Raw genomic sequence first — 20923 nt, forward strand, 5'->3', positions numbered from 1 at the left:
GCATAGCTAATTTTTCCACCTGTACAGGTGCCAGATGAGCCCTGAAGCGGGGGGGGTTGGCATCTTCCACTGAGGAAGGCCAGATCTACATACCAAAGGTGGCGGGCTTCTTTTAAACTCCTGTCTTGGAATGCAGATCATCCTGTGGGAATGGGTGGGTGACACCTCAGCCCGGACATGCTTTTTTTCTGACCTCTCGAGAGCGGAGGCTCTCACCTTGGGAGGACAGATTCTCGTCTGTTGGTAGCAGACTGGCCATCATCGGTCAGTGAGCTCACCAGATGTTGGTAGGTTTTTCAGAGGGCACCTTTAAGGTGCCCTATGGGTGCATGTGTTAATAAATCCATCACTGGAATCAGTGAGGGTTTATTAATATGAGATGCTTGATGCCAAACATCTCAATGTTCAGGGAAGCCATTTTGTAGCAGGGGAACTCGTGTTGACCAGTGTCCAGCACATGTATTTAAAATGGCTTACCTGTTCACGTGCTTTGTCTAAGAATTGCAAAATACATAGTAGGGGCATATTTACTCATGCCTATATGCCCTCACCTCTAATATAATGCACCTGGCCTTAGGGCTGAAGGCCTGCTGTTGGGGTGACTTACAAATATTACAAGCATTTGTGTGTGCCATGTCGTGTTTTCAATTTTGGGAGCACCTTGACACAGCCTGCAATGACAGTCTGCATAAGGATATAAGGATTCTTCAGAGTGGCACAAGTTGTGCTGCAGCTCTGAGGGGCATTCTTTAATACCCATGCCCTAGGCACCAGGAGTACCACTCACTAGGGACCTATAGATGTGCTAAAGGGCCTGGTCACTTGGGCTTCAGGTAATCATGTGTCTTGTTTAGGGAAAGGAACACTGGCACTGGGGGCCTGGTTAGCAGGAACCCAGTGTACTTCAGTCAAAGTTACACCTAGAAAACAGGCAAAAAGTGGGAAGGGGGTACTGCAACCAGAACCAGAATCCCTACAGACTCCAAGTGTAAATGTTTTGCAGTACAACTCTCTGTAGCAGGTCTGGGTACCCTAGGGGCAGGGTTTTTAAGTTATTTGGCCTTTGTGTGTATTTATGCATTTGCATTGCCTATCTTAGGCAGTAGCTCACAACGGTTTTAAATAATCAGAAGTAGCTCTCACATTATGAAAGGTTGGAGACCGCTGCAATAAAACCTGGGTTTATGTACCTGGAAATGGGACGTAATTCAGACTTACCACAAGAGGGAAGTAGCGCTTCAAGGTCCTACACAACTACATGCACAATGAGCCAGGCTTTGACTGCCGATGACCTAACCTGGAATCAGTATAGTTTACCCTTCTGCACAGAATAAATATCCACTATTCCACTCTTAATTAGTGCTCACACACAACCAGACTATTAAGGAATGCACAAACTTCAAGTTATATATAAATCTTACACCACCCCATTTAATTTCCACCGACACCTTTATCTAACTCGAGTTCTCCCAAAAAATCCAATACCTTCACATAAGGTACCCTTTGTCAAGACAAATTAATAATCAACAATATTTATTAATGCACCTTCATCAACGGATCATAATATGCCACATACAGTGAATGACACAATACCAAAAAAACACAATACAGATGCAACCACCAAAACCCACAAACACCCATCGCAAATCGCAGAATGCAAAACATACTACCCTATTAAAACTTACTAATGCAACCTTCTGAGCTCCACCGCCAGATCACCCGTCAGACTTAGCAGTCTGGACCGCCGCTTCACTGCATGTAGGATTCTCCAACTTGAGGGTCTATCAACTAATTAGCCACATAAGTAGCACTCAGTCGTGTCTCACTGCACACTGAAGGGGTGGGGCGGCATGCAGGGTGTGGAGGGGGAACAACATTAAATAAAAAATAAAAAAATAAAAACTTACCTGCCTTGCCGTGCCGACGCCGCTCCTTCTTCCTGGTCACTGGAGGCACGCACAGGCCCCCAGCCTGCTCTGTGGCCAATCCTGACGCTGCTCAGAGCAGTGTTAGGATTGGCTGGGAGCGCCCTGGCTGGGGGATCCCAGGCAGACTGGGGGCCTGTGCAGGCTCTCTCCAGCCCACCAACACAGTGCCGGGCTGGAGAGAGCCTACTGCGCATGTGTGTTTGGCCAGCCCGAGACGGCCGGCCAAACATACATGCGTTCGGAGAGGGAGTGCTGTGCACTCCCCCTCAGTGCTCGTCACAGCCTGTGACCCCGCCCCTTTACAAGGAAACGATAATAAACTAAGTTTATTATCGTTTTCTTGTAAAGGTGTTGAAGCTGCCGCTGTTGGTGGGGTGCAACAGCACTGGTAGCAATTCTTTACACTAATAAGCGATTTCACCAAAAACTGCTGATGGTCCAAATAAATTAGGGAGGGTCTATGGGCAGGAAAAGGGGAATCCTTAAGCTTAACGCTCAGTTAGGACCTTTAGGAACACCTGCACATTAAGGCATTTCTCAGTATTTTTAAATTTATTAAACTGACAGTATCATTACAGAAAGCTAAAGTCATTAACTAGAGTCAAGGGAATTAGCATAAAACCAAAATCATAACAATGCAAACTGTCACGTGTCTTTAAGACATGAAGTAGCCACAGCCCATCAGGTAGCCAAAGAAATGAACAATATTAGATAAACCTAAATACAGAAAGGACTACAGGCATCTACCCCTCTCTAAGAAACACACAGAAATGTCTGTCAAATAAGTCTCTCTGGTCCCTAAAAAGCGCATCTGATATAATATTCTCAATAAAGAAACACAAAATCATCGCATGATTTTTATTTAAATAGACAGCACTAAAAATGTTACTTGTGCAGCAAACCAATAATCCTTTAAATTCAAAACAACGTATTTGCACATTATCTTCATTGGCTGTAAATACATTATTTGCTGCACAAAAGAAATCATAGGTTTTATTAATGAAAAAATATCAGAAAACAAAGAACCGTGGCCCAGTTTTACTAACTAAACCAAACCTATGTTAAGCACTATTTTCTCATACAATTATTTTACTCAGGGCTGGCTCTAGGCTGGTGCGACCGGTGCAGTCACGCCTAGCGCTGACCTTGGGTGACGTTGTGTTTAAAATAGGGTGACCAGGCGTCCTGTATCCCACCGGCTGTCCCAGCAGATTTCGTGAGATTTAGTTCATGTCCCGGTTTTGAGAGAGGGTCGCCTTAAAACTGTGGGAGGCGATTTTTTTGTTTTCCAAAGAGATAGTTAGCAGGTGTTATCAGAAAGCAATTTAATGACCAGGCATTATACTGTCTTTAAAAATACATTTTGTTAATGTTCTTAAGGGCATATTTATGAAAAGTGGTGCAGTACCTAGTGCAATGCCACTTTTCTTGCGTTCCTTAGCGCCCCCTAACACCACCATGTGTGCACCGTATTTAACATACAACTCACCATGGCGGTAGTTAGGGAACAAGTGTCAACGTTTTTACGCTAGTTCGGCACTTTGCAGGTTTAGCGTCAGAATTGTTGACGCTAATCGTGCAAAGCACCCAGAGGCCCATGTAAAGCAACGGGAGGCTCCTTTTAACGCGTGCTCAGAGCGGGCGTTAAAAATGGCGATAAAAATGCTGCAAATAAATCTCTTTGATTTTTTGGTGTCATTTTATCGGCCCCTCCTAACGGGAAAACGCCTCCCTTACATACATTATGCCTGTTGCAGGCAAAGTGGCGCGATGCATGTGCAACTTTGTTAATTTGGCATGATAATTTTGGCCTCATTGGGCCACATTAACGTAAAAAACAATTACGCTAATGTGGCGCAAAGAGGCGCTAGGGGCTCTTAAATATGCCCCTTAGTCATTCTGTGCGCTCATTTGAAGTAAAATTTTAGACCTTCAATTTTTTTGTGAAATGTCCTGGTTTTTGGCCTTACAATTCTGGTCACCCTAGTTTAAAGTAACTCCCAGGTTAAAAGCACTTGCTGCAGAGTTCCTTGTGTGTCCGGCAGTTTTCAGGTAAAAATAAAAATGTCAGGATAACTTGGTGGTTCATGTTCCTGCTGGAGAGAGATGAGAGTTTTGTCTAGTGGCAGTTTTGACTCGTCGTGGCAGAGCAGAGGGTTCATGTGCCTGCTGCAAAGAACGTGTACCATAGAACTGAGTTCTAGAGAACTATCAGGAGCACTATAAAAAAACTGAATACATGTCAGAGAGGGGTTGTGGAGAGATGAGGGGCGCTGCTGGTGGGTGGCAGTGAGGGAATTCTTTGAGAAGGAAGTAATTGGGGGGCACCAAAGACTGCGCCTTCACTATACTACTACGTAGTGAGCGCCTGGCTACACGCACTGCACCCCAAAAAGTGTCTCAGATGATGCTGGCCGGACTGATAGACTGGGGTCGCAGAGAAAGATTGATACAGAGACGCAGGAGGTGTGGCCTCACTACACGGCGAGCTCAGAGCACCCCTAAACCCGGCTAGCACGGTAGACCCCCAGCCTTCAGGCCTTAGCCCCACCAGGCCGAGCCCGGGGGTCCAGCCACGAAAGGAGGCGTGGGCTCAGCACGAGGCGGAGCTCAGAGAGGTGGAGGTCAGAGTGATGCACGGAGCACCCCCAATCACCCCAGGCCTTTGTCACACCAGGCCCGGCTGTGGGGGGCAGAAGAGGGAAGGAATGCTTTGCCTCTCCCTGTGTGGGCTCGACCACGAGGGGAGCGAGACGGCTCCACTCCCCTCCTCCTGACACAGACCTCTGGCAACCCTGACAGCTCCCAGGCACCTACCATCCGCAACCCTGACAGCAACCCTGACAGCTCCCAGGCACCACCTACCATCCGCAACCCTGATAGCAACCCTGACAGCTCCCAGGCACCACCTACCATCCGCAACCCTGACAGCAACCCTGACAGCTCCCAGGCACCTACCATCCGCAACCCTGACAGCTCCCAGGCACCTACCGCCTGTAACCCTGACAGCTCCCAGGCACCTGCCGTCCGCAACCCTGACAGCTCCCAGGCACCTACCGTCCGCAACCCTGACAACTCCCAGGCACCTACCGTCCGCAACCCTGACAGCTCCCAGGCACCTACCATCCGCACCCCTGACAGCTCCTGCCATCCGCAACCCTGACAGCAACCCTGACAGCTTCCAGGCACCTACCATCCGCAACCCTGACAGCAACCCTGACAGCTTCCAGGCACCTACCATCCGCAACCCTGACAGCTCCCAGGCACCTACCGTCCGCAACCCTGACAGCAACCCTGACAGCTCCCAGGCACCTACCATCCGCAACCCTGACAGCTCCTGCCATCTGCAACACTGACAGCTCCCAGGCACCTGCCATCCGCAACCCTGACAGCTCCTACCATCCGAAACCCCGACAGCTCCCATGCACCACCCATCCGCAACCCTGACAGCTCCCAGGCACCTGCCATCCACAACCCTGACAGCAACCCTGACAGCTCCCAGGCACCTGCCATCCACAACCCTGACAGCTCCCAGGCACCACCTACCATCTGCAACCCAGACAGCTCCCAGGCACCACCTACCATCTGCAACCCCGACAACTCCCAGGCACCTCCTACCATCCGCAACCCTGACAGCTCCTACCATCCGCAACACTGACAGCTCCCAGGCACCTGCCATCCGCAACCCTGACAGCTCCCACCATCCGAAACCCCGACAGCTCCCATGCACCACCCATCCGCAACCCTGACAGCTCCCAGGCACCTGCCATCCGCAACCCTGACTGCAACCCTGACAGCTCCCAGGCACCTGCCATCCACAACCCTGACAGCTCCCAGGCACCACCTACCATCCGCAACCCCGACAGCTCCCAGGCACCACCTACCATCTGCAACCCCGACAGCTCCCAGGCACCTCCTACCATTCGCAACCCTGACAGCTCCCACCATCCGAAACCCCGACAGCTCCCATGCACCACCCATCCGCAACCCTGACAGCTCCCAAGCACCTGCCATCCGCAACCCTGACAGCTCCTACCATCTGCAACCCTGACAGCTCCCAGGCACCTACCGTCCGCAACCCTGACAGCTCCCAGGCACCTACCGTCCGCAACCCTGACAACTCCCAGGCACCTACCGTCCGCAACCCTGACAGCTCCCAGGCACCTACCATCCGCACCCCTGACAGCTCCTGCCATCCGCAACCCTGACAGCAACCCTGACAGCTTCCAGGCACCTACCATCCGCAACCCTGACAGCAACCCTGACAGCTTCCAGGCACCTACCATCCGCAACCCTGACAGCTCCCAGGCACCTACCGTCCGCAACCCTGACAGCAACCCTGACAGCTCCCAGGCACCTACCATCCGCAACCCTGACAGCTCCTGCCATCTGCAACACTGACAGCTCCCAGGCACCTGCCATCCGCAACCCTGACAGCTCCTACCATCCGAAACCCCGACAGCTCCCATGCACCACCCATCCGCAACCCTGACAGCTCCCAGGCACCTGCCATCCACAACCCTGACAGCAACCCTGACAGCTCCCAGGCACCTGCCATCCACAACCCTGACAGCTCCCAGGCACCACCTACCATCTGCAACCCAGACAGCTCCCAGGCACCACCTACCATCTGCAACCCCGACAACTCCCAGGCACCTCCTACCATCCGCAACCCTGACAGCTCCTACCATCCGCAACACTGACAGCTCCCAGGCACCTGCCATCCGCAACCCTGACAGCTCCCACCATCCGAAACCCCGACAGCTCCCATGCACTACCCATCCGCAACCCTGACAGCTCCCAGGCACCTGCCATCCGCAACCCTGACTGCAACCCTGACAGCTCCCAGGCACCTGCCATCCACAACCCTGACAGCTCCCAGGCACCACCTACCATCCGCAACCCCGACAGCTCCCAGGCACCACCTACCATCTGCAACCCCGACAGGTCCCAGGCACCTCCTACCATCCGCAACCCTGACAGCTCCCACCATCCGAAACCCCGACAGCTCCCATGCACCACCCATCCGCAACCCTGACAGCTCCCAAGCACCTGCCATCCGCAACCCTGACAGCTCCTACCATCTGCAACCCTGACAGCTCCCAGGCACCTACCGTCCGCAACCCTGACAGCTCCCAGCCACCTGCCATCCGCAACCCTGACAGCTCCCAGGCACCTGCCATCCGCAACCCTGACAGCTCCCAGGCACCTGCCATCCGCAACCCTGACAGCTTCCAGGCACCTACCATCCGCAACCCTGACAGCTCCCAGGCACCACCCATCCGCAACCCTGACAGCTCCCAGCCACCTGCCATCCGCAACCCGCAACCCTGACAGCTCCCAGCCACCTGCCATCCGCAACCCGCAACCCTGACAGCTCCCAGGCACCTACCATCCGCAACCCTGACAGCTCCCAGGCACCTACCGCCTGTAACCCTGACAGCTCCCAGGCACCTGCCGTCCGCAACCCTGACAGCTCCCAGGCACCTACCGTCCGCAACCCTGACAACTCCCAGGCACCTACCGTCCGCAACCCTGACAGCTCCCAGGCACCTACCATCCGCACCCCTGACAGCTCCTGCCATCCGCAACCCTGACAGCAACCCTGACAGCTTCCAGGCACCTATCATCCGCAACCCTGACAGCAACCCTGACAGCTTCCAGGCACCTACCATCCGCAACCCTGACAGCTCCCAGGCACCTACCGTCCGCAACCCTGACAGCAACCCTGACAGCTCCCAGGCACCTACCATCCGCAACCCTGACAGCAACCCTGACAGCTTCCAGGCACCTACCATCCGCAACCCTGACAGCAACCCTGACAGCTTCCAGGCACCTACCGTCCGCAACCCTGACATCTCCCAGGCACCTACCGTCCGCAACCCTGACAGCTCCCAGGCACCTACCATCCGCAACCCTGACAGCTCCCAGGCACCTACCATCCGCAACCCTGACAGCAACCCTGACAGCTTCCAGGCACCTACCATCCGCAACCCTGACAGCTCCCAGGCACCTACCGTCCGCAACCCTGACAGCTCCCAGGCACCTACCATCCGCAACCCTGACAGCTCCTGCCATCTGCAACACTGACAGCTCCCAGGCACCTGCCATCCGCAACCCTGACAGCTCCTACCATCCGAAACCCCGACAGCTCCCATGCACCACCCATCCGCAACCCTGACAGCTCCCAGGCACCTGCCATCCACAACCCTGACAGCAACCCTGACAGCTCCCAGGCACCTGCCATCCACAACCCTGACAGCTCCCAGGCACCACCTACCATCTGCAACCCAGACAGCTCCCAGGCACCACCTACCATCTGCAACCCCGACAACTCCCAGGCACCTCCTACCATCCGCAACCCTGACAGCTCCTACCATCCGCAACACTGACAGCTCCCAGGCACCTGCCATCCGCAACCCTGATAGCTCCCACCATCCGAAACCCCGACAGCTCCCATGCACCACCCATCCGCAACCCTGACAGCTCCCAGGCACCTGCCATCCGCAACCCTGACAGCAACCCTGACAGCTCCCAGGCACCTGCCATCCACAACCCTGACAGCTCCCAGGCACCACCTACCATCCGCAACCCCGACAGCTCCCAGGCACCACCTACCATCTGCAACCCCGACAGCTCCCAGGCACCTCCTACCATCCGCAACCCTGACAGCTCCCCCCATCCGAAACCCCGACAGCTCCCATGCACCACCCATCCGCAACCCTGACAGCTCCCAAGCACCTGCCATCCGCAACCCTGACAGCTCCTACCATCTGCAACCCTGACAGCTCCCAGGCACCTACCGTCCGCAACCCTGACAGCTCCCAGCCACCTGCCATCCGCAACCCTGACAGCTCCCAGGCACCTGCCATCCGCAACCCTAACAGCTCCCAGGTACCTGCCATCCGCAACCATGACAGCTTCCAGGCACCTACCATCCGCAACCCTGACAGCTCCCAGGCACCACCCATCCGCAACCCTGACAGCTCCCAGCCACCTGCCATCCGCAACCCGCAACCCTGACAGCTCCCAGCCACCTGCCATCCGCAACCCTGACAGCTCCCAGGCACCACCCATCCGCAACCCTGACAGCTCCCAGGCACCACCCATCCGCAACCCTGACAGCTCCCAGCCACCTACCATCTGCAACCCTGACAGCTCCCAGGAACCACCCACCCGCAACCCTGACAGCTTCCAGCCACCTGCCATCTGCAACCCTGACAGCTCCCAGGCACCTGCCATCTGCAACCCTGACAGCTCCCAGGCACCTACCATCCTCAACCCCGACAGCTCGCAGGCACCTACCATCCGCAACCCTGACAGCTCCTACCATCCGAAACCCCGACAGCTCCCATGCACCACCCATCCGCAACCCTGACGGCTCCCAGGCACCTGCCATCCGCAACCCTGACAGCAACCCTGACAGCTCCCAGGCACCTGACATCCGCAACCCTGACAGCTCCCAGGCACCACCTCCCATCCGCAACCCCGACAGCACCCAGGCACCACCTACCATCTGCAACCCCGACAGCTCCCAGGCACCACCTACCATCCGCAACCCTGACAGCTCCTACCTTCCGCAACACTGACAGCTCCCAGGCACCTGCCATCCGCAACCCTGACAGCTCCTACCATCCGAAACCCCGACAGCTCCCATGCACCACCCATCCGCAACCCTGACAGCTCCCAGGCACCTGCCATCCGCAACCCTGACAGCTCCTACCATCTGCAACCCTGACAGCTCCCAGGCACCTACCGTCCGCAACCCTGACAGCTCCCAGCCACCTGCCATCCGCAACCCTGACAGCTCCCAGGCACCTGCCATCCGCAACCCTGACAGCTCCCAGGCACCTGCCATCTGCAACCCTGATAGCTTCCAGGCACCTACCATCCGCAACCCTGACAGCTCACAGGCACCACCCATCCGCAACCCTGACAGCTCCCAGCCACCTGCCATCCGCAATCCGCAACCCTGACAGCTCCCAGCCACCTGCCATCCGCAACCCTGACAGCTCCCAGGCACCAACCATCCACAACCCTGACAGCTCCCAGGCACCACCCATCCGCAACCCTGACAGCTCCCAGCCACCTACCATCTGCAACCCCGACAGCTCCCAGGCACCACCCACCCGCAAACCTGACAGCTCCCAGCCACCTGCCATCCGCAACCCTGACAGCTCCCAGGCACCTGCCATCTGCAACCCTGACAGCTCCCAGGCACCTACCATCCTCAACCCCGACAGCTCCCAGGCACCTACCATCCGCAACCCTGACAGCTCCCAGGCACCTACCATCCGCAACCCTGACAGCTCCCAGGCACCAACCATCCGCAACCCTGACAGCTCCCACGCACCTACCATCCGCAACCCTGACAGTTCCCAGGCACCTACCATCCACAACCCCGACAGCTCCCAGGCACCACCTACCATCTGCAACCCTGACAGCTCCCAGGCACCACCTACTATCTGCAACCCTGACACCTCCCAGGCACCTACCATCTGCAACCCTGCACCCTGACAGCTCCCAGGCACCTGCCAACCACAACCCTGACAGCTCACAGGCACCTAAAATCCACAACCCTGACAGCTCCCAGGCACCACCCATCCGCAACCCTGACAGCTCCCAGGCACCACCTACCATCTGCAACCCTGACAGCTCCCAGGCACCTGCCTTCCGCAACCCTGACAGCTCCCAGGCACCTACCGTCCGCAAACCCTGACAGCTCCCAGGCACCACCTACCATCCGCAACCCTGACAGCTCCGAGGCACCTACCATCCGCAACCCTGACAGCTCCCAGGCACCTACCGTCCGCAACCCTGACAGCTCCGAGCCACCTGCCATCCACAACCTTGACACCTCCCAGGCACCTACCATCTGTAACCATGCACCCTGACAGCTCCCAGGCACCTGCCATCCGCAACCCTGACAGCTTCCAGGCACCTACCATCCGCAACCCTGACAGCTCCCAGGCACCTACCATCTGCAACCCCAACAGTTCCCAGGCACCACCCATCTGCAACCCTGACAGCTCCCAGGCACCTACCATCCACAACCCTGACAGCTCCCAGGCACCACCCATCCGCAACCCTGACAGCTTCCAGCCACCTGCCTTCCGCAACCCTGACAGCTCCCAGGCACCTGCCATCCGCAACCCTGAAAGCTCCCAGGCACCTACCATCTGCAACCCTGACAGCTCCCAGGCACCACCCACCCGCAACCCTGACAGCTCCCAGCCACCTGCCATCCGCAACCCTGACAGCTCCCAGCCACCTGCCTTCCGCAACCCTGACAGCTCCCAGGCACCTGCCATCCGCAACCCTGACAGCTCCCAGGCACCTACCATCTGCAACCCTGACAGCTCCCAGGCACCACCCACCCGCAACCCTGACAGCTCCCAGCCACCTGCCATCCGCAACCCTGACAGCTCCCAGGCACCTGCCATCTGCAACCCTGACAGCTCCCAGGCACCTACCATCCGCAACCCTGACAGCTCCCAGGCACCACCCACCCGCAACCCTGACAGCTCCCAGCCACCTGCCATCCGCAACCCTGACAGCTCCCAGGCACCTACCATCCGCAACCCTGACAGCTCCCAGGCACCACCCATCCGCAACCCTGACAGCTTCCAGCCACCTGCCTTCCGCAACCCTGACAGCTCCCAGGCACCTGCCATCCGCAACCCTGACAGCTCCCAGGCACCTACCATCCGCAACCCTGACATCTCCCAGGCCCCACCCACCCGCAACCCTGACAGCTCCCAGCCACCTGCCATCCGCAACCCTGACAGCTCCCAGGCACCTGCCATCTGCAACCCTGACAGCTCCCAGGCACCTACCATGCGCAACCCTGACAGCTCCCAGGCACCTACCGTCCGCAAACCCTGACAGCTCCCAGGCACCACCTTCCATCCGCAACCCTGACAGCTCCGAGGCACCTACCATCCGCAACCCTGACAGCTCCCAGGCACCTACCGTCCGCAACCCTGACAGCTCCGAGCCACCTGCCATCCACAACCTTGACACCTCCCAGGCACCTACCATCTGTAACCATGCACCCTGACAGCTCCCAGGCACCTACCATCCGCAACCCTGACAGCTCCCAGGCACCTACCATCTGCAACCCCAACAGTTCCCAGGCACCACCCATCCGCGACCCTGACAGCTCCCAGGCACCTACCATCCGCAACCCTGACAGCTCCCTGGCACCACCCATCCGCAACCCTGACAGCTTCCAGCCACCTGCCTTCCGCAACCCTGACAGCTCCCAGGCACCTGCCATCCGCAACCCTGACAGCTCCCAGGCACCACCCACCCGCAACCCTGACAGCTCCCAGCCACCTGCCATCCGCAACCCTGACAGCTCCCAGGCACCTGCCATCTGCAACCCTGACAGCTCCCAGGCACCTACCATGCGCATCCCTGACAGCTCCCAGGCACCTACTATCCACCACCCATACAGCTCCCAGGCACCTACCATCCGCAACCCTGACAGCCCCCAGGCACCTGCCGTCCGCAACCCTGACAGGTCCTACCATCCGCAACCCTGACAGCTCCCAGGTACCTGCCGTCCGCAACCCTGACAGCTCCTAGCATCCGCAACCCTGACAGCTCCCAGGCACCTACCATCCGAAACCCCGACAGCTCCCATGCACCACCGATCTGCAACCCTGACCGCACCTACCATCCGCAACCCTGACAGCTCCCAGGCACCTACCATCTGCAACCCCGACAGATCCCAGGCACCTACCATCCGCAACCCTGACAGCTCCCAGGCACCTACCATCTGCAACCCCGACAGCTCCCAGGCACCACCCATCCGCAACCCTGACAGCTCCCAGGCACCTACCATCCGCAACCCTGACAGCTCCCAGGCACCTGCCATCCGCAACCCCGACAGCTCCCAGGCACCTACCATCCTCAACCCCGACAGCTCCCAGGCACCACCCACCCGCAACCCTGACAGCTCCCAGGCACCACCTACCATCTGCAACCCTGACAGCTCCCAGGCACCTACCATCCGCAACCCTGACAGCTCCCAGGCACCACCTACCATCTGCAACCCTGACAGCTCCCAGGCACCTACCATCCGCAACCCCGACAGCTCCCAGGCACCTACCATCAGCAACCCTGACAGCTCCCAGGCACCTACCGTCTGTAACCCTGACAGCTCCCAGGCACCTACCATCCGCAACCCGGACAGCTCCCAGGCACCTACCATCCGCAACCCTGACAGCTCCCAGGCACCTGCCATCCGCAACCCCGACAGCTCCCAGGCGTAGGAAAGTATCATCTTGCCTGGCATGTTCCCCCCATATTTCACTGTATATATGTTGTTTTAGTTGTATGTGTCACTGGGACCCTGCCAGCCAGGGCCCCAGTGCTCATAAGTGTGCCCTGTATGTGTTACCTGTGTTATGACTAACTGTCTCACTGAGGCTCTGCTATCCAGAACCTTAGTGGTTATGCTCTCTCATTTCTTTCCAAATTGTCACTAACAGGCTAGTGACCAATTTCACCAATTTACATTGACATACTGGAACACCCTTATAATTCCCTAGTATATGGTACTGAGGTACCCAGGGTATTGGGGTTCCAGGAGATCCCCATGGGCTGCAGCATTTCTTGTGCCACCCATAGGGAGATCTGACAATTCTTACACAGGCCTGCCAGTGCAGCCTGAGTGAAATAATGTCCACGTTATTTCACAGCCATTTACCACTGCACTTAAGTAACTTATAAGTCACCTATATGTCTAACCTTTACCTGGTAAAGGTTGGGTGCTAAGTTACTTAGTGTGTGGGCACCCTGGCACTAGCCAAGGTGCTCCCACATTGTTCAGGGCAAATTCCCCGGACTTTGTGAGTGCGGGGACACCATTACACGCGTGCACTATACATATGTCACGACAAATGTATAGCGTCACAATGGTAACTCCGAACATGGCCATGTAACATGTCTAGGATCATGGAATTGTCACCCCAATGCCATTCTGGCATTGGGGAGACAATTCCATGATCCCCCGAATCTCTAGCTCAGACCCGGGTACTGCCAAACTACCTTTCCCGGGGTTTCACTGCAGCTGCTGGTGCTGCCAACCCCTCAGACAGGTTTCTGCCCTCCTGGGGTCCAGCCAGGCCTGGCCCAGGAAGGCAGAACAAAGGACTTCCTCAGAGAGAGGGAGTTATACCCTCTCCCTTTGGAAAAAGGTGTCAGGGCTGGGGAGGAGTAGCCTCCCCCAGCCTCTGGAAATGCTTTGATGGGCACAGATGGTGTCCATCTCTGCATAAGCCAGTCTGCACCGGTTCAGGGATCCCTCAGCCCTGCTCTGGCGCGAAACTGGACAAAGGAAAGGGGAGTGACCACTCCCCTGACCTGCACCTCCCCTGGAGGTGCCCAGAGCTCCTCCAGTGTGCTCCAGACCTCTGCCATCTTGGAAACAGAGGTGCTGCTGGCACACTGGACTGCTCTGAGTGGCCAGTGCCAGCAGGTGACGTCAGAGACTCCTTCTGATAGGCTCCTTCAGGTGTTGCTAGCCTATCCTCTCTCCCAAGTAGCCAAACCTCCTTTTCTGGCTATTTAGGGTCTCTGCTTGGGGAATTCCTTAGATAACGAATGCAAGAGCTCATCAGAGTTCCTCTGCATCTCTCTATTCACCTTCTGCCAAGGAATCGACTGCTGACCGCGATGGAAGCCTGCAAAACTGCAACAAAGTAGCAAAGACGACTACTGCGACCTTGTAACGCTGATCCTGCCGCCTTCGCGACTGTTTTCCTGGTGGTGCATGCTGTGGGGGTAGTCTGCCTCCTCTCTGCACTAGAAGCTCTGAAGAAATCTCCCGTGGGTCGACGGAATCTTCCGCCTGCAACCACAGGCACCAAAGAACTGCATCACCGGTCCTCTGGGTCTCCTCTGAGCACGACGAGCGAGGTCCCTTGAACTCAGCAACTCTGTCCAAGTGACTCCCACAGTCCAGTGACTCTTCAGTCCAAGTTTGGTGGAGGTAAGTCCTTGCCTCCCCACGCTAGACTGCATTGCTGGGAACCGTGTGTTTTGCAGCTACTCCGGCTCCTGTGCACTCCTCGAGGATTTCTTTTGTGCACAGCCAAGCCTGGGTCCCCGGCACTCTAACCTGCATTGCACGACCTCCTGAGTTGTCCTCCGGCTTCGTGGGACCCTCTTGTGCAACTTCGGGTGAGCTCCGGTTCACTCCACTTTGTAGTGCCTGTTCCTGCACTTCTGCGGGTGCTGCTTGCTTCTGAGTGGGCTCTTTGTCTTGCTGGACGCCCCTTCTGTCTCCTCACGCAATTGGCGACATCCTGGTTCCTCCTGGGCCACAGCAGCATCCAAAAACCCTAACTGCGACCCTTGCAGCTAGCAAGGCTTGTTTGTGGTCTTTCTGCGGGAAAACATTTCTGCACGACTCTTCACGACGTGGGACATCCATCCTCCAAAGGGGAAGTTTCTAGCCCTTGTCGTTCTTGCAGAATCCATAGCTTCTACCATCCGGTGGCAGCTTCTTTGCACCCACAGTTGGCATTTCCTGGGCATCTGCCCACTCCCGACTTGATCGTGACTTTTGGACTTGGTCCCCTTGTTCCACAGGTACTCTCGTCAGAAAATCCATCGTTTTTGCATTGCTGGTGTTGGTCTTTCCTGCAGAATTCCCCAATCACGTCTTCTGTGCTCTTTGGGGAACTTAGGTGCACTTTGCACCCACTTTTCAGGGTCTTGGGGTGGGCTATTTTTCTAACCCTCACTGTTTCATTACAGTCCCAGCAACCCTCTACAAGGTCACATAGGTTTGGGGTCCATTCGTGGTTCGCATTCCACTTCTAGAGTATATGGTTTGTGTTGCCCCTATCCCTATGTGCCCCCATTGCATTCTATTGTGACTATACATTGTTTGCACTGTTTTCTATTGCTATTACTGCATATTTTGGTATTGTGTACATATATCTTGTGTATATTTGCTATCCTCATACTGAGGGTACTCACTGAGATACTTTGGCATATTGTCATAAAAATAAAGTACCTTTATTTTGAGTATATCTCTGTATTGTGTTTTCTTATGATATTGTGCATACGACACTAGTGGTACTGTAGGAGCTTCACTCGTCTCCTAGTTCAGCCCAAGCTGCTCTGCTAAGCTACCTTTTCTATCAGCCTAGGCTGCTAGACACCCCTCTACACTAATAAGGGATACCTGGGCCTGGTGCAAGGTGTAAGTACCCCTTGGTACTCACTACAATCCAGTCCAGCCTCCTACATTGGTGGCAGCGGTGGGATAAGTACTTTGCAACTACTTACCACTTTTGTCATTGTACTTTTCATAAGAGAAAAATATACAAAACAAGTTCAGTGTATGTACACCTAACCAAAAAGTTTTGCTTTTCTTCTCTCACTTCTTTGCTAAGTGCTGAAAAGTACCTCTAAACTTTCTAAAAGTTCTTAAAAAGTTTTATAAGTTTTTTTTTCTGTTCTTTAAAAAGTTGTAAAAACCTTTTCTTTCTTTTTCTGTCCCTTAAACACTTTCTAAAATGTATGGTACAGGCCAAACTGTTGATCCGTCCAAACTTGCTTATGATCACCTTAGCTGGAAAGGAGGAAGGAGTCTCTGCATTGAAAGAGGTTTTGGGGTAGGGAAGAATCCCTCTAGAGAACTGTTGGTTAATCTGCTCATTGAACAAGATAAGACCAGAGTTGGCACTTCTGTTGAGAAATTAGCTGATGGTTCCCAATCTGACCCTGGGGCACCCCTAGCAAAGGATTTAGAAGGGAACCTTCCCAACCTGCCCATTAGCAGACCACCTAGCATAGCTGGTACTGATGTGAATTCACACCACAATAATAGTGTTACCTCTCATCATAGTAGGAGTGTTACTTCTGTTAGCCAGGTTGTTAGAGTGCCATCTGTTAGGGCCAGGTCTCCCTCTGTTCATTCTCACCATACTTCTGTTTCAAAGCATGCAAGGATGCAAGAAGAAGGATGGTAAGTCTTCTGACAAGGGTGGGGACAAATCTAAAAATGAGTCTTCATCAGGCCCACAAAAACACTCTGGTGGGGGTGGTGGGCCCAAATCCTCTTCGAATCAAAACAAAGAAAAGAAACCATGGTGCTATTTATGTCAAATAAAAGGCCATTGGACAACAGATCCCAGTTGTCCAAAGAAAAGCACCAAGCCTCCTACCACTACAACCCCTGCTGCTACACCTAGTGCCCCTAGTAATAGCAGTGGTGGTAGGAGCAAACCTACTAATAGCCAATCCAAGGGAGTAGCTGGGCTCACTTTTGGTAACTTAGTTGGGGTTGGTCTGATTAGGGAGACCACAGAGGCTGTGTTAGTCTCTGAGGGGGCTATTGATTTAGCCACCTTGGTTGCTTGTCCCCTTAACATGGATAAGTACAAGCAACTAACCCTAATAAATGGTGTTGAGGTTCAGGCCTACAGGGACACAGGTGCCAGTGTTACAATCGTAATAGAGAAACTGGTCCACCCTGAACAACACCTACTTGGTCACCAGTACCAAGTAACCGATGGTCATAACAACACTCTTAGCCACCCCATGGCTGTTGTGAATCTCAACTGGGGGGGATTACTGGTCCAAAGAAAGTTGTGGTTGCCTCAGATTTACCTGTAGACTGTCTATTAGGGAATGATTTAGAGACATCAGCTTGGGCAGAAGTGGAGTTGGAGGCTCATGCAGCAATGCTGGGCATTCCAGGGCATATTTTTCCTTTAACCAGGGCTCAGGCCAAAAAGCAAAAAGGACAGGGTGACTTGGATCCTGGAAGAATGGACCAAGTGCTCCCTAAAGCTAGGGTTAGTAAGGGTAAATTACTACCTACTATCCCTCCCTCTACAGTGGATTCAACTTCTGAGGAAGAAGAATTTCCACCCTGTGCAGAACCTACACCAGAGGAGCTGGAAGCAGACACTGCTGAGCTTTTGGGTGAAGGGGGCCTGCCAGGGCGGAGCTGAGTGTGGCACAGCATACCTGTCCCACACTAGAGGGTCTAAGGCAGCAAGCTGTCAAACAAGCAAATGGGGATGTCAGTGACTCTCACAGACTTTACTGGGAGGACAACCTTTTGTATACTGAAGCAAGGGATCCAAAACCTGGAGCTGCCAGGAGATTGGTGATTCCTCAGGAATACAGAAATTTCCTCCTAACTCTAGCCCACGACATTCCCTTAGCTGGACATTTGGGGCAAATGAAAACTTGGGACAGGCTTGTCCCCTTGTTTCAGTGGCCTAGAATGTCAGAGGACACAAAGGAATTTTGTAAGTCCTGTGAAACCTGTCAAGCCAGTGGCAAGACAGGTGGCACTCCAAAGGCACCCCTTATTCAACTGCCTGTGGTTGGGGATCCATTTGAAAGGGTAGGGGTTGACATAGTTGGCCCCCTTGACCTTCCTAATGCTTCAGGCAATAGGTTTATCTTAGTGGTAGTGGACCATGCCACCAGATATCCTGAAGCAATTCCTCTAAGGACCACTACAGCTCCTGCAGTGGCAAAGGCCCTCCTGGTAATATTTTCCAGGGTGGGCTTCCCAAAAGAGGTGGTATCAGACAGGGGAAGCAATTTCATGTCTGCTTACTTAAAGGCCATGTGGAAGGAATGTAGTGTGACATACAAGTTCACCACACCCTATCATCCACAAACAAATGGACTGGTGGAGAGATTTAACAAAACTCTCAAAGGTATGATAATGGGACTCCCTGAAAAACTCCGCAGGAGATGGGATATCCTGTTACCTTGCCTCCTTTTTGCTTACAGGGAGGTATCCCAAAAAGGAGTGGGCTTCAGCCCCTTTGAACTCCTATTTGGACACCCTGTGAGAGGTCCCCTAACACTTGTGAAGGAGGGTTGGGAACAACCTTTAAAAGCTCCAAAGCAAGACATAGTGGACTATGTACTTGGCCTAAGATCTAGGATGGCTGAGTACATGAAAAAGGCCAGTAAAAACCTTCAGGCCAGCCAAGAGCTCCAAAAGCAATGGCATGACCAGAAGGCTGTTTTGGTTCAGTACCAACCAGGGCAGAAAGTGTGGGTCTTGGAGCCTGTGGCCCCAAGAGCACTCCAAGACAAATGGAGTGGACCCCACATAATTGTTGAAAAGAAGGGTGAAGTCACCTACTTAGTTGACTTAGGCACTGCCAGGAGTCCCCTTAGGGTGCTCCATGTCAATCGCCTGAAACCCTACTATGACAGGGCTGATCTCACCCTGCTCATGGCAACAGATGAGGGACAGGAAGAAGAGAGTGACCCTCTCCCTGATCTCTTCTCTTCCACAGAACAAGATGCTCTAGTGGAAGGTGTAGTACTGGCAGATTGTCTTACTGCTGAGCAGAAAGACCACTGCATAAATCTCCTGGGTCAGTTTTCTGAACTCTTCTCTACTGTGCCAGGCACCACTTCTTGGTGTGAGCACACTATAGATACTGGAGACAGCTTGCCTGTCAAAATTAAGATCTATAGGCAGCCTGACCATGTTAGAGACTGCATAAAGCAAGAAGTGCAGAAAATGCTTGAACTGGGAGTGGTTGAGCACTCTGAAAGTCCATGGGCCTCTCCTGTGGTACTTGTACCAAAACCTCATTCCAAAGATGGTAAAAGGGAAAGGAGATTTTGTGTTGACTACAGAGGTCTCAACCAGGTAACCAAAACTGATACTCACCCTATACCCAGGGCAGATGAGCTAACAGATACACTGGCATCTGCCAAGTATCTAAGCACTTTTGATTTGACTGCAGGGTATTGGCAGATCAAGTTATCAGAAGATGCAAAAGCAAAAACTGCATTTTCAACAATTGGAGGCCATTACCAATTCACAGTAATGCCTTTTGGATTGAAAAATGCACCTGCCACTTTTCAAGGGTTGGTGAACACAGTCCTGCAAGGGCTGGAAGCTTTTAGTGCAGCATATCTAGATGATATAGCTGTCTTTAGCTCCAGCTGGGATGATCACCTGGTCCACCTATGGAAAGTGTTGGAGGCCCTGCAAAAGGCAGGCCTCGCTATCAAGGCTTCAAAGTGCCAGATAGGGCAGGGGAAGGAGGTTTATCTGGGACACCTAGTAGGTGGAGAACAGATTGCACCACTTCAGGGGAAAATCCAAACTATTATAGATTGGGTTCACCCTACAACTCAGACTCAAGTGAGAGCCTTTTTAGGCCTCACTGGGTACTACAGGAGGTTCATAAAGAACTATGGCTCCATTGCAGCCCCTCTTAATGACCTCACATCTAAGAAAATGCCTAAGAAGGTATTATGGACAGCAAACTGTCAGAAAGCTTTTGAGGAGCTGAAGCAGGCCATGTGCTCTGCACCTGTCCTGAAAAGCCCCTGTTACTCCAAAAAAATCGTTGTCCAAACTGATGCATCTGAATTAGGGGTAGGGGCAGTCTTATCACAACTTAATTCTGAGGGCCAGGATCAACCTGTTGCTTTTATCAGCAGGAGGTTGACCCCTAGAGAAAAGCGTTGGTCTGCCATAGAGAGGGAGGCCTTTGCTGTGGTCTGGGCACTGAAGAAGTTGAGGCCATACCTGTTTGGCACTCACTTCGTTGTTCAGACAGACCACAAACCTCTACTTTGGCTAAAACAAATGAAAGGTGAAAACCCTAAATTGTTGAGGTGGTCCATATCCCTACAGGGAATGGACTATACAGTGGAACATAGACCTGGGAGTACCCACTCCAATGCAGATGGACTCTCCAGATATTTCCACATAGAAAATGAAGACTCATCAGGGCATGGCTAGTCTTATTGTCCTTCTTTTGGGGGAGGGAGGGGGTTGTGTAGGAAAGTACCATCTTGCCTGGCATGTTACCCCCATATTTCACTGTATATATGTTGTTTTAGTTGTATGTGTCACTGGGACCCTGCCAGCCAGGGCCCCAGTGCTCATAAGTGTGCCCTGTATGTGTTACTTGTGTTATGACTAACTGTCTCACTGAGGCTCTGCTATCCAGAACCTCAGTGGTTATGCT

General features: G+C 54.0%; 3 protein-coding genes across 3 annotated transcripts; all 3 read left to right on the forward strand.

Moving 5' to 3' along the window:
* The first annotated feature begins 8841 nt into the window (after positions 1–8841).
* Positions 8842–10445, forward strand: LOC138249634 (uncharacterized). Its single transcript, XM_069203577.1, has 2 exons — positions 8842–9283; positions 9868–10445. The coding sequence occupies exons 1-2, from the start codon at positions 8842–8844 to the stop codon at positions 10443–10445; spliced, it is 1020 nt and encodes a 339-aa protein (XP_069059678.1).
* A 366-nt stretch (positions 10446–10811) lies between these two features.
* Positions 10812–11813, forward strand: LOC138249635 (fibrous sheath CABYR-binding protein-like). The gene has a single exon (XM_069203579.1). The coding sequence runs from the start codon at positions 10812–10814 to the stop codon at positions 11811–11813; it is 1002 nt and encodes a 333-aa protein (XP_069059680.1).
* A 761-nt stretch (positions 11814–12574) lies between these two features.
* On the forward strand, positions 12575–13207 carry LOC138249636 (fibrous sheath CABYR-binding protein-like). Its single transcript, XM_069203580.1, has one exon. The coding sequence runs from the start codon at positions 12575–12577 to the stop codon at positions 13205–13207; it is 633 nt and encodes a 210-aa protein (XP_069059681.1).
* Positions 13208–20923: the final 7716 nt, after the last annotated feature.

The sequence above is a fragment of the Pleurodeles waltl genome, chromosome 8 (genome assembly GCF_031143425.1).
Source record: "Pleurodeles waltl isolate 20211129_DDA chromosome 8, aPleWal1.hap1.20221129, whole genome shotgun sequence".
Taxonomy (NCBI): domain Eukaryota; kingdom Metazoa; phylum Chordata; class Amphibia; order Caudata; family Salamandridae; genus Pleurodeles; species Pleurodeles waltl.